The sequence below is a fragment of the Quercus robur genome, chromosome 12 (genome assembly GCF_932294415.1).
Source record: "Quercus robur chromosome 12, dhQueRobu3.1, whole genome shotgun sequence".
Lineage (NCBI taxonomy): Eukaryota > Viridiplantae > Streptophyta > Magnoliopsida > Fagales > Fagaceae > Quercus > Quercus robur.
The window spans coordinates 14,450,139-14,463,812 of record NC_065545.1 but is presented as its reverse complement, the minus strand read 5'-3'; the positions used below and the strand labels follow the sequence as shown (position 1 = coordinate 14,463,812).

The window sequence follows — 13,674 nt, the reverse complement described above, 5'->3', positions numbered from 1 at the left end:
ATTTTTTAGGTGTTATTAGGCCATTAATGCAGTATGCCTAGTTGATACCGTGTATTTAATGTGGAGGTGATGATATCTCTGTGAGGAAATTTCCTCCAAGACCTATCTAGGTTTATTACTGTTACCTTTTTCGAACCGAAACGTTTGGGCTTAACCCGTGAATTTTGTAGCTTCCTCGGACTAGTCACTTCCTCGAATAGCCTTTTTCCTTGGTTCATGTGGGCTTACATAGATCGCTCATATCTCTAGTTGGGCCCAAATTAGAGCCCACCTAAAGCCCAATTTGCCATTTGTCCCTTTGGTCCCCACAATATAAAATAGCGTTTGGTTATAAGAATTTAATATCCTTTTTGACATCCATTGTGATATTATAATTTATATATATGTTTTTTGTGGTTTGAACTCTATCTTCTCCTCCTCCACTATTTACCTATCTTAAAAAAAATAAAAATCCAAGGAACATAATTTGCTCTAAATATTGCCTCCGTATCACTTGTTAAATAGCAAAATAATGATGACAGTGCTGGAATTATCGGCTTATCTTTGTGTGTGCTCATCTATTTATCATATTGCATTCATGTTAAATGTCCTGTACATGTTGCTATTCATAACTCCTTGAATGGGGCTTTTAATTTGCTCTGTTAAATTATATATGATGACCAATTGTAAGTAATTCAGACCAATATAATGTAAAGGAGCCTATATAGTTAAAAACTGAGAGAAAGAGAGAGAGAGCATAAGGTTTTTGGTTTACTTTAGTCGCTACCAATTGTCTTATAACATTATCAACTGCACCACACTTTTGGTGAAAGGTCAAAATTTACCTGAAAAAGATACGATCATGGTCAGTGGTCACCAAGCTATTTCATGTAACTGTACAATGAGAGAGCTAGCCAAATAAAAATAACACCTCTCTCTCTCTCTCGTTTACGTGCTTTATACATGGTTAAAGACTACATGTGCATAGAATTGGCCTCAAAAGAAGTTGTCAATTTTAAAGCAAACACAGAAGGTAGAAAAGCAAAAATTGAGTGATAGCATTACCTACTACAAGTTCACGCAGTTGGGACTTGGGTGGTAGCTAGGTTGAAGAGACAAGGGTGAGGAACCCATGTTGGAGAAGGGGAGCACGTGCAAAGAGTTAACTGGCATCTGAGATAGCCAAGTGCATTGCACGTGCCCTGCTTCTCCAACAAGGAGCTTCCCACCCATCAAGTCTGTACACACGTTGAAGTATGGTGGGTGTAACTTTAGTTGAAATGGATGGAGGAAGAAACACGGTATTTATAGGTGCAAATTGGTGAGGGAGAGAGTGAATTTAATTAATGACCATGGTATAGGACTTAAAGAGCAATGAGTAAATTCGAAGTGTGGGTGTGGAGAGAAACATCTGTGCCGAGCCATGCCATGCCATCATGCTAGTATATCTAAAGAGACCCAAAAAGGTTGTTGTCTGCCTTATTTCCAAAAAAGCCAGCAACCCTTTGCTCCTCTTTAAGGATTCAATGCAGAGAGAGACAAACACAAGCCTCTAAAACCTCTTTTCCTATCAATGCAATGCAACGCAACGCAATGCAATGCTAGCCTTTGGATCAAGAATCTCTTAGGCCAATGATGTTGGGAGTTGGGACCCACCAACATGTGGGGCATGGGCCTACATGCCCCTCTCTCTTCCTAGATCAAAACTATTGGGGTGGGGCCAATTTGTAAGGTGAATCGGTGAACACCTTTTACTTTTTGGAAAGAATTGGATGGTGCAAGCAGAGGAGAAGAATAATGTATGAGTGCACGTAGGCTTTGCGTGTTGGGCGCAAAGTTTTTGAGTGGGGTATGTCATATGTGTGTGTGTGTGAGTCTGAGTGTGAGTTTTTGAGAAAGGCTGGGAGGCTCCCTAGGCAGATATGATTCTCTAGATGCAGTAGGCCTCAGCTTTTCCCCCTAAAAATTTGTGGTGGTTTCACTGGATTGGACTTCAAGAATTTCAAAGCTCCTGCTGATATATTTACAAGTTAATATTATGTCCACATTAAGCAAACTGAGTAAAGCTTTGAACATGGAAGACATCATGCATTTTCACCACCAAAAGAATTGAAGCATGCATATGTGAAGTTAATTCCTCACCATACACACTATTATGTTGTGTGTGGCCACTTTTTTTTTTTTTTTAGATAAGCAAGAAATTTCATTAAGTGAGCGTTTGGGAAGGGCTGAAACTGGCGTTTCAATTCTGCGTTTTCATGCTTTTTTTTTTTTTTTTTTTTTTTTTTCTTGCATGTAAACAGTAAAGTCACTGTGCAGAGACAATAATTACTGTTTATTACTGTTCACAGTACTGTTCACGTACTAAAAATATTAAAAATAGATTTCACGATACTATTCATACATTTAAAAATTATTTTACTACAATGTTTTCAATTTTCAGTTTTCAATTTCAGCAACAATAAGTTCAATCCAAACAGACCATAAGTGTCAAACAATAACAATACAGTACAACAACTTTCAACTTAGTAAATCACCTACAACCAGATTACTGAATTATTTTGGGGTTTTATGTGTTATTTTCGAGCTACTTTGAGAGATTTGATTGGTCCTAGTTTCAAATCCTACTCGGAGAGATTTGATTTAATTTGAATTAATGAATTCAGAAAAAAAGGTTCACCATATTCTACTATTGAATAAAAATTTGGATAAACATTATGTCTCACTTGAATTGCTCCATCTATCCTCACGAGGAAATAAGAAATGAATTCTCAGTACACCCGACCTGTTATAGATGTCACGCTAGCATCATTGTCCTACAACACTTTTTTATGCATATGAACTCCAAATTTTAGCTTCAAATGCATACTTCCTTTTACTAGTCAAGGCATGCGATCTTGGTTTTTTCTTTGGGTACTGGCTTTTTTGGTGTGGTTGATCAAGCATGATTCAAGCCACTAAATTATAGTGTAATTTAGTATTATAATTGTTCACTCCTTGCCTCTTTCAATCCCATAAATTTGTGTTTGTCTTTGTAAAACTTACATGAAAGTTGGATATAATAGAATAACCCAATATATCAATGAATTTATAGCCTAATAATAGTGCTTCTCCTCTTGCAATGGAGGCCTGAAATTTGATTCAATAAAGAGAGGTCTGAGGTTTGATTCATTACAGATACAGATTTTGTGAGATAAGATTTTGTGAGGTTTTATGAGACAAGAAAATTAATGGTGTATCTGTTGTCTATTATAAAAAGTGAAATACATTAAATATCCACTCGATATTATATGAGAAATTGCAGTCGTGATCAGAGTGACAATGTGGATTGCAAAAACCCATCATTACAGCCTACTGCAATCTTCATTGCTAAAGAAGATATTTACGTCAAGATTAAAAAGAAGACAGACATTGTCTGCGTGCTTAGCTCTGTTGTTTATCTGAAGAGACATAATATAAATGCAGCAAAGCAACAACAATGTGGACGCATTCCTTCATGGCTGATGCATTAAAATGTCGGTGAGGTTTATTACATTCACAGTGCTTTTTTATGATGAATAGAAACTGTTCGACTCTTGAATCACTATATATTGTCTTGTGGAAGAAGAACATAGATTCAGGTTGAGGTCATCATCAAATCTAGGGACTTAAATACTGGCGTGTACATGAACTGGTGCAGTAAATGCTTTATTTGGTCATACACTCTTATGTATTCAAAGGGCTTTTGAAACTCAATCATGCCTCCAAGAAATTAAATTCTACCATACTTGATGCATATGTTTGACTTTGCCTCAAGACTGAGGAACAGCAACAAAACAAAAGGTACTTGAATGTGCATTAATATTGGGAGTGGAAATATTTTAGTTCTTTTCTTGGACCTACTACTATCCAATCAAATCTAATGCATCCGAGTACCGTACTTGCTATATTTTATCACAAGTTATATACTTCTTGCTATATTTTATAAGCGGTGATAATTACATACAATATACGAAACACACAACTGAAATTATGCTAAAACAATTTTAGTTAAAATTGTCTGAGTGTACAGTTATAATTAGCATTATATGACATCAATGTTAGCAAGTTGGTAATGGTAGGTTAAGGACAGAATTATAGACTAATATAGTTACCCTTCCCCTTGGAGAGGGTTAAAGAGGAGCCACGCCCTCTTATGTATCATAGCTTTCTAATTATATTGTCTTTTTGGTATATAATTTAGTATATAAATTGAAAACTGTGTTTGAGAAAGCTTAGAGAGCTTATTTTTAATAGCGCCTTTATAAATTATAGTAAGTTACTCACTGAAAAAAGCACTGCTCGAAAAATTATGCCTAAGAAAGCTAGACTAAATAAGCCTAAACAAACACATATGATTTAGGTCCTCTTCTTTAGATGCCTCTGTTTCTTTAAGAACTGACATGACTGGATTGTACGCAACTGGTTAAGAAGATGGTACTGCAACCAGGGTCATTGAAATTTTGAAATGGCCAAATTCAAAATGACAGAAAACCAATTTCTTATGCTTGACTGCTCATAATTCATTTAAAATCTTTTAAAGAAGATATGATAACCCATGAATTAAGCAGAATAAGAGACATATTTACAACTCATTTTCATATCATATTACATTCAAGCGCTAGGTATGGCACATTCTTTTTGTTCACATTGGCAACCCCACCCCCAAGAAAGACGGGGAAAAGAAGCCCCCCTTTCCCAGCTAGCAAATCTGCAAAATGGAATCACCTTCCGATTCCAGTCATCACTTGAAATTGAAATTCACTTGAATGATATAGCGCATTCTAATCTGATCGACATTGTAAACTATGTATTCGTTGTATAATAAATCACCCTGCAAGAAGCATTTGAATTTTAGAAGACATACACTAAGCTATGTACCCTCATAATTAAAGTGTCCTGCACAAATATTGAACAAAAGGTAAAACAGTCCCAACCAAAACAAAGGGAGGAACAAAACACACGACAGTTTCTAAATTTTACTGCCAAAATTTTCTAACTCATGATGCATTATACCTTACGGTCCATATGTTTAGCTCTTCCGAGGGGAACAACAACACCATCCTCAAGTGTTTGAGCTTCTGAGAGATCTGGTGCAGTACCTCCAACACCTTTTGTACTGCAACAAAACATCAGATTTTAATCCACATCAACTTTAAAAGTCTTCAATATGATAAATAGTCTAGACATTACTGGTAATTCCATGCAATAACATAAGCGCATTTTCATACTTCAACCATTGAATTCGGCAATTCCACTTTTTCAGAGCAAGGCAGATGGAATGATTCAGGTGTCAATAAAAATAATAAAAAAGAAAAAGAAAAACAAACCTTAGCTTCCCCTCTGGCAACTTATCAGCATCATATTTTGCACTTAGAAGCTCAGCCATGTCACCCAGAGCTACCTGAAAAGTAAATGGTTAAAGTCTTATGACAGCAGTTATCAAGGAGGAGTGGAGGACTACACAAATTTTATGGGTCTAAAAGAAAATAAGAAAAAATAGCGTTACTTCCAGAAGACTAATCTGGGTAGAATAGACCAACTAAGCCAGAAATAAGATACATTCGAGTGGGAACACATACAGATTACTGATATATAAGTCCAAACTCCTGTTGGAATGTTGGGCTTCAATGTAGAACAGAAAAAGGTTAAATATTCATATAGTTGTCCAGCAAGACCCATCTGTTCATGAGTGGTAATCTAGTGCATAAATCTTACCATTAGTGAAATGTAAGACATTTTTGTATACAGTCGGTGATATGAATGTGTTCCACCCCAAAAGAATGTCTTTTCATATAACAATAATGTTTTTACAGAATAAAGAACAACCTCACACAAAAGCAGCACGCCAGCCTTGGAACCATGAGAAGCATAGCAATAATTTGCACTTTTGGAGAACATGTCAGCAAAGTAAACACCCTTCCCAAACATGTAACCTGTTACAGGTGCTTCAGGTGGAGCTATGCGCAAACCTGATAGAATACAAGTTAGGCTTAAATATTTTTAAGTTATTGATGGAAATTTTCAGATCACATGATGTGAAAACACACACACACACACACATTTATTAGTACTTATGAATCTTGAGAGGAAAATAATGACCTTGGGATAAAATGCCAGTCCAATTTGTAAGCCGAGAACCATGCCATAAGAGCATTCTATTCTTCACACTGTTAAACTGCTTGCAGGAGTAATAGGCAGTTAAATTAGGACTTAAAACCTAACGAATTACTTATATATCAGAACCTAATGAAACAAATAAAAAATTGCTAAAAAAAATCTGCAATGATAGAAATATTTTGTAATAAAGGTCTTTTATGTTCACAGAAAATGCCTCGTCACCTTTTTGAAGCGTTCGGATTCACCCTCTCTTGATACCCTGAATATTTGAACAATGTCCACAGTGTAATTTGAGTGTGTTTTTGCATGAGTGTTCTGCATATATTTTGCAACCTGAAAAGATGAGGAATCAAAAACTATGTATTAGATCTATATACCAAAGTGGCCAGCTTATAAACCAACTCATGGAGTCATAAGCTATATTTTGCATGTATTATAGTTTGGGATTGGGGGCATTCTTTTTACTGTCCTTTGGTGTGTGTGTGTGTGTAAATAAGTATTACGGTTAAAACTTCTGAGGCTATTACCATAGAGAATTCCTCAGAATCAACTTCAAGAGGTGACAGTTCAGAATGAAGCCGTTGGTAATGAGAATACAAGGGGTCGCCCTACAATGATGGCAGAGGTGTAAATAAGTAGATTATGGTAGTGATAAATAAAAATATAAGCTAACTCACCCTGATTAAGTAGGACCATTTACTCTGATGTCTTAAATGGAATGATAAAATAAGTCGACCATGTGCTCTTTGCATATATTACAATGGCTTCTTATAAACATGCAAATATGACTTTCAGAAACTTTCTAGACACAGCCAGTCAATAATTAAAAAGAAGACAAGTGAATAAGTAATACCTCTGTTCCAGTGTCATCTTTCAACAGCTTTGTTGCAACCTCAATTTCAGACAGGGCCTCAACCTTCAATTAGATGCAAGAAGTTGATCAGATCAGTGTTTCTCATAATCAATAGCAACTGAATAAATTTCCAAATACAACCAAAATCTCACTGATAGGCCACAGCAGGGGGTTACATAAAAGGATACTGTAGCATCTAATATCCCTGGAAATAAAATAATATAATACCAAAGTTGTCAAGAAAATAATTAAATCCCAAAGTAGGGTCCTACGCCCGCCCTCCATCACCAAAACAAGAAGAAATGAAGTTAACTGTGAAAATATGGATATATTGAATTAAAGAAAAAAAGGGATTACCATTTCCAACTTGTGTTTCAACTTCTGAGGAGAGTCAATTACAAATTCACCTGCCATCATTTACTCTTACGTATTAAAATAGATGCCATTATTGAGAGAAAATAGACAACCCAAACTATTATATCCCTAGTTTATTAAGTGTACAGTGGAGAAAAAAGAGAGGACTTACGCATTTTCTTAAATCCAAAGTCATGGGGAATAACAGTGTAGAATTCTCTACAAGAAACCATCGATTAAAATTGGAATCTCAAACTTCTTGAAGCTAGAATGCATGATTCAAAACCAAAACAATGTAAAAAGAAAAATAGTGTGCTTTATAAACAAACGTCAGATGTGCTGTTTAAAATGCAAAGCTAATTTAGTCAAGCACTTGAAAAATACAGTGTAACAGCTCTCTAGCAAAGAAGGAAAAATCTTACCCACTTAATTGCTCAAGTTTTCTCCTATCAAATTGGCCAATCACATCAGCAATCCTCTTCAGGACATCATAACCCTAGATATTGTCAAAGAAAATTAGTTCATGGAGTGTTCTCAGAAAACAGAGGTACAAGAAATAAGACAAAAGGTATTGCGACATAAAACTACAGCACACAAAAGTGTAGGCAGAAGAACTATTTACAACCCATTCAAAAGCCCGGAAGCACAAACACAAAAAGGGACACGGGCACGAGTAGGGGTAAGGCGTGAGCAATTTTTGAAAAATTATAACATGAAATGGCTAGTACGACACCAGTATGACATGGGTCAGACACAGATACAACATGGGTATGACACCGTAAATTAAGTGTCTGTGCTTCCTAGTTTAAAAGTTTAGTTGATTTTAGGATAATTAATCATTGAAAATTCCTGTCAAAATTTCTTCATGATATCCTTCTTAGTGTGAATCCCTCTAAGTATTCCCTAAAAGTAGCTAATCAATAAAATAGAGATTTTTCTCAAATACACATAACTAATAGTATATTCTGTTATAATTTTATCTCCAAATCAAATGTAAGCAAAAGGAAACTTCCTTGCATCTAATAAAGACTTACCTTCATAATTGTTGATTTGCTCAGCTTTCCAAGTGGCAGCTTATTAGCATTGTATCCTAAATGATTATGTACAAATCAAATCTTTGTAAAAATAATTAAAGAGAAACAATTACCATATCAATGAAATATATTTTGATAATAGCATATCAATAAAATATTACAACTCAAAGGAAAGCATCCATCAAAACACACTTTATTTTTTAAATGAACTAAACAATTATTTGTCATGCTTTAGCATTTTTATGATCATCTGCATGATATCCTCTATAAAGTAAATGATTGATCAACTAACCAATTTCCATCATTTGCTGCTTCATCATGCTCACATTGCAGATAAGAGAGATAAATTTTGCAACGCGTGCCTCAAGTTGTGTTTCCCGAGGTTGAATTCCTAAAGCAGAGTCAGGCTTTTCTTTGACCTGATAATCATTATTAAGAATTCAGTAGCAAAGAAAATATAATATGGTTCTCTCTTCTTTCTATTGTTGGTCAAACAGAAATATGGGATACGGAACAGGGATGATACATCCTTATACCTCCCAAACTTGAAAGCAGAGAGATAAAACTTCACTAAAAATGTCTTGTACCAACATAATGATGTTCAAAAATACATCTATCTGGAAGGTGCTTAAAAATCCCCACCCCCACAACACCTTCTGTAAATGAGACACCCATCATCACTGATGCACAGTAAAGCCAAAAATAAAATTTGTTCCATACATGAGGAGTGAGAACAGAAATCAATAAAGTCGCCTTTCTTTTGCTTCCTTTTTTATTGCACTAGGGAGAGGGGCTGGAGTTTTCTTGTTAAATAAAAATGACATCTACTTCAATAATTCGGCACTTTAAGGAAAAATATAAATTTAGAATCAGGAGTACTCACATCTGATTCTTTTTCCTGCTCACCATAATCCATTTCCAACCAAGTATAACTCTTTGGGTGGCAAATGAACTCTTTTCGAGTGGACCAGTGGTTCTTGGTCTTGGCAAAGAATTTCTGTTCAAACTCCTGGATTGCACTGTCACGTGATGTATAAGGACCAAATAACTTGTCTTGACCCTTTATACCTACTCTCCCCCACCTATTGTAAACCATGAATGCACTGCCATCATCAGATTCTGCAAGTAATTTTGAAATAATATCAGTAAGAATTCAGGATACTAGATTACTAGTGCAACAAAGTAAACAAACTAAGCTCGAGTGCATTACCAAACTAGATTATATGCTCAAGCTTGGTTCATTTTCTTGTCAAGAAAGTTCATGCTTCTTCACAAGCTACTTGCTTCTTCACATGCTAATAATTAATAACTAAATTTAGTTGAAACTATATTATTTGGGTTAATTAGATAGAATGATAAGTTGCTTCAGCACAAAATAGGAAAGGGTCTCGTTACAATTACAAATACACCCTCCTCTATTTATCCATGGATCCTTTACTCATAATGATTTTCATTTATAAAACTACAAAAATTAAATTTACCAACCTTGTAATGTTAAAAAGTATACTTACTTTGATTACAAAATGGACTTTCTAAATTATCAATAAATTTCAAATAATAAGTTCCACTTCAAATGGATCTAGGGATATGAAGTGTGGGTTTGGATACCACTTATTTTACTGAAAACTGAAAACTAAAAACAATAAAAAAAAATTTCCGGTTACTGTTTACTTTTAAAATTACTGTTCATTTGCCTATTTGCACTGTTTGTGTCCCATGAACAGTGCAAGAGGCGCTGAGCTAGAAAAAAAAAAAAAAGAGGCAAAAATGCAAACGCAGCAGACTCAGATGTGATCCAAACGGAGCCGAAGTCTAGTGTGGTGAATTGACATTTGATGTCTCATGAATTTATTTACAAACTTGCAAAATTCAATCTTATGTCTATATAAGTATATTTCAAATATTTATACATATAAACATATAAAATTATATATACTTTAATCGAGCATCGTACAGACAAGCTTGTTTACAAGTACATTATTACGTATGAGCTCGGCTTTTTAATAATCAAGCCTAAATTTAGGCTTTAGCTTAGCTCTTTTACTAAATAAACAAGCTAAAACCAGATAATTTGGACCTCAAATTTAAAAAATAAAAACAACCGGCATTGTTATCATAAGAAGCTTCACAGTTCACAAATTGAATTCAAATCTTTACTCAAGCCTATAACTGTTTCTGGTTGGTTGCATAGACCATGTCACACCAATTTATCAGTGCAAAAACATGTCCAGTTTGGAGAAGAGAAGTTTGTATAGTGCATAATCAATAAATTTGAGAAACAACCAGGGATTGAATCAACTAGAACTATAAATTTTTTTTCATTCAAACATCACTATTGACACAACTTCCCACTCAACATACTTTCATGATTCGAAATGAATTAACCAAAAAATATTAGAGTAAATAAAATTTGCAGGGAATCAAGAGCTAACCAAGAGCTTGAATCACGTAAAATTTATTATTATTATCCCCAACATTTGTCTGGTTCAACATGGCATCATATATTTCATCACCCTACATCATAAAAAAGCAACATTCAGTCCAAATTCAGAAAACCAAATACCAATCAGAACACTAAAAAAATTAAAACTAAAAAAATTATTGATATTGATTACGTTCTACTGAACAAAATCTCTACTCATTCACTACATTATGCTACAATAACTATAAGACTTGCCAGCTGCAAAACATGGTAATGGGCCTTTATGTCATCTGGAAGCCATTGATCCAGCACTGCCGCGCCCTTTTTGGTCGCTGTTACAATCTTCTCCTCCTTGCTTTCACGTTCTTCTTCATCAGCTGGCACCATCAAATTTATATATTAAATAAACTCCCCAACTCAATCAGAACCAAACCGTAAAAAATAAAAAAGGTCCACTTCTTTGTTGTGAAAACAACTCAAAAGAAATGCAATGCAAATAGTGTTAGCTTCACATTCTCTTAGGCTCCATAACAATAAATTATCAATTGTCCCAATAGCTTAAGCTATTAGAACACTCCACCTCACGTGGAGCCTAGACTCCCCCTAAATGGGAGGTAGAGTGGAGACAAGGTTTGAACTTAGGACCATTGCTCTAATATTATTATAAATTATTGATTGTCCCAAAAGCTTAAGCTATCATGATATGATAAATCCTAGACTCTCCCTAAATGGGAGGTAGAGTGGAGACAAGGTTTAAACTTAGGACCATTGCTCTAATATTATTATAAATAAATTGATTGCGTATCATGATATGATAAATCCTCAAAGAAGCTAAATCAAAACAAAACTTTTTGAATTCCATATACGAACTATGTTATACTACATATACGACAGTAACCAGTCGGTATTGAACTCGCAAACCCAGTTGCCTAGTTCCTCATTGCCTACATTTTCTCAGCAACCAAACACAGCACAAAGAAAGAAAGAAAAAAAGAGTAGATACCTTGAGGACAGTCCTGTAAATCGGGGTTTGAATCTTTAGAGAGTCTTTCTATGAGTTCTTTTTTAGACCCAGTTGCGGAAATGCCTCGAAGAGAAGCCTGTTGACGCAATTGCTGAATGCCCATTTCTCTAAACTTCTCAACGGCCATGATTTTCTGCTGGGACCCAGTTGAATCCCCATTTTCCGAGTCTCTATCTCTCTTCTTATTGGCTGACAAACCATCGTCTGCACCCGCTGATTGCTTGTTTTCTTTGCGTAGCGCTGCTCCGAGTCTTCGAACCTGTCAAAGAAAACATTCAGTTGAGACTTACAAAAGAGAGAAAGTTTTGTAAATGTGAGAGAGTGAGAGAGAGACAGAGAGACAGAGAGGGCTGGACCAGAGTGGGTTTGGTTCCGGTGGTACTGAGTCCGCGTTGGCCGAGTTGGGTTCGGAGTTCTTCTACTTTGAGCTGTTGTATTGCCATGAATTCGCACAGAGACGCAGAGTTGTATGCGTTTGAACTTTGGAGTTAGAAGTTGAAAAGCTTCGCTGAGGCGAGGGACATATAAACGAGGCTGTAACAACCTTAAACGTCGTCGCTTCAGCAAGAAGAGTGCACAGCACGATAGACTCAGCGCGGGCTTTGGACTTTTTGTTTTGAATGGCCCAAGTTGCCAAATGACATCCCAACAACTTTTAGAAGGGACGTGATATATAGTAACCAAGTTGTTTAAATAATAATTTTTGTTATTTAAATAATATAACATGTATTTTCACAACATATATTTTTATCAAGAGACTTTCATCAATCAATTTACTTCGCATTTAGTCAAGGAATTCCGCCACTCAGCTTTGTCCAATGATTTATATCTATTTAAAGAATCTTATCATTTTGGGTTCGTCAAAATGATTTACATCTATTTAAGGAATTTTATCATTTTGGGTTCGTCAAAATGATTTACATCCATTTAAGGAATCTTATCATTTTGTGACTTACATCCAGTTAAGGAATTTTATCACTTTGTGACTTACATCTAGTTAAGGAATTTTATCACTATAATTTGAATGAACGAGCTCATAGTGGGCACTGATTAATATGTTTATTGATCTGCTTCAAAAATTATAAAACATTGTCAATCGTTTACAAGCGAGTTACAGTTTCTATTGGTAATACCTTTTCAGGTGTTCAACATTCCATGGACAAGGTAACTTATTTCTGTCAAGGTCCTCTAGGTGGTAACTTCCTCGTTGTGAATAGTGGATGACTCGGTATGGGCCTTCCCATGTTGGTCCTAATTTGCCTTGAGTTGAATCTTTCGTTGTGGGTGTCACTTTTTGTAGGATGAGATCTTCAATGCTAAAGCTCTTGAGTTTTACCGTCTAGTTGTAATACTCAGTCATCTTCTGTTGGTACTTTGCCATTTTTTGAGAGGCTTGATCTCTAACTTCATCCAGGTAATCTAAATTTTGCTTCAGTTAATAGTCGTTGCTGTCTTCGTTGATGAACTCCTTTCTTAGGCTAGTGGCTCCTATCTCGACAGGGATGACTGCTTCCGTGCCGTATGTGAGGTTGAACGGTGTTTCTCCTGTTGGGGTCCTTGTTGTGGTTCAATAAGCCCATAAGACGCTTGGTAACTCTTCGGGCCATGCTCCTTGCCCTCACTAGTCGAGCCTTGATGATTTTCAGCAATGTTCAATTCATCACTTCTATTTGTCTGTTGGCTTGAGGATGTCCAGGTGAGGAGAATTTATTTTTGATGCCGAGGTTTGAGCAGAAAGAACGGAATCCTTGGTTGTCGAACTGATGACCGTTGTCCGAGATGATCGTCCTGAATATCCCGAATCTACATACGATGTTTTTCCATACAAAGTTCTAGATTTCTGCTTCTGTTATCGTGGAGAGCGCCTTTG

At 35.7% G+C, this 13,674-nt stretch overlaps 1 protein-coding gene across 2 annotated transcripts; it reads right to left on the bottom strand.

The window, feature by feature from the left end:
* Positions 1 to 4,474: 4,474 nt before the first annotated feature.
* LOC126709704 (poly [ADP-ribose] polymerase 2) lies at positions 4,475 to 12,430 on the bottom strand. 2 transcript variants are annotated; one of them, XM_050410034.1, is made up of 18 exons: positions 12,139 to 12,430; positions 11,784 to 12,063; positions 11,036 to 11,157; positions 10,791 to 10,872; positions 9,242 to 9,477; positions 8,651 to 8,777; positions 8,359 to 8,414; positions 7,747 to 7,820; positions 7,497 to 7,543; positions 7,328 to 7,377; positions 6,971 to 7,033; positions 6,645 to 6,725; positions 6,340 to 6,450; positions 6,100 to 6,175; positions 5,827 to 5,969; positions 5,328 to 5,401; positions 5,014 to 5,116; positions 4,475 to 4,831 (listed from the first exon to the last, which is right to left on the bottom strand). In XM_050410034.1, the coding sequence occupies exons 2-18, from the start codon at positions 11,929 to 11,931 to the stop codon at positions 4,742 to 4,744; spliced, it is 1,683 nt and encodes a 560-aa protein (XP_050265991.1). In that variant the 5' UTR covers positions 11,932 to 12,063; positions 12,139 to 12,430; the 3' UTR covers positions 4,475 to 4,741. The 2 variants fall into 2 exon arrangements, with proteins under 2 accessions (XP_050265991.1, XP_050265990.1); XM_050410033.1 differs by having other exon boundaries at positions 12,161 to 12,430.
* Positions 12,431 to 13,674: the final 1,244 nt, after the last annotated feature.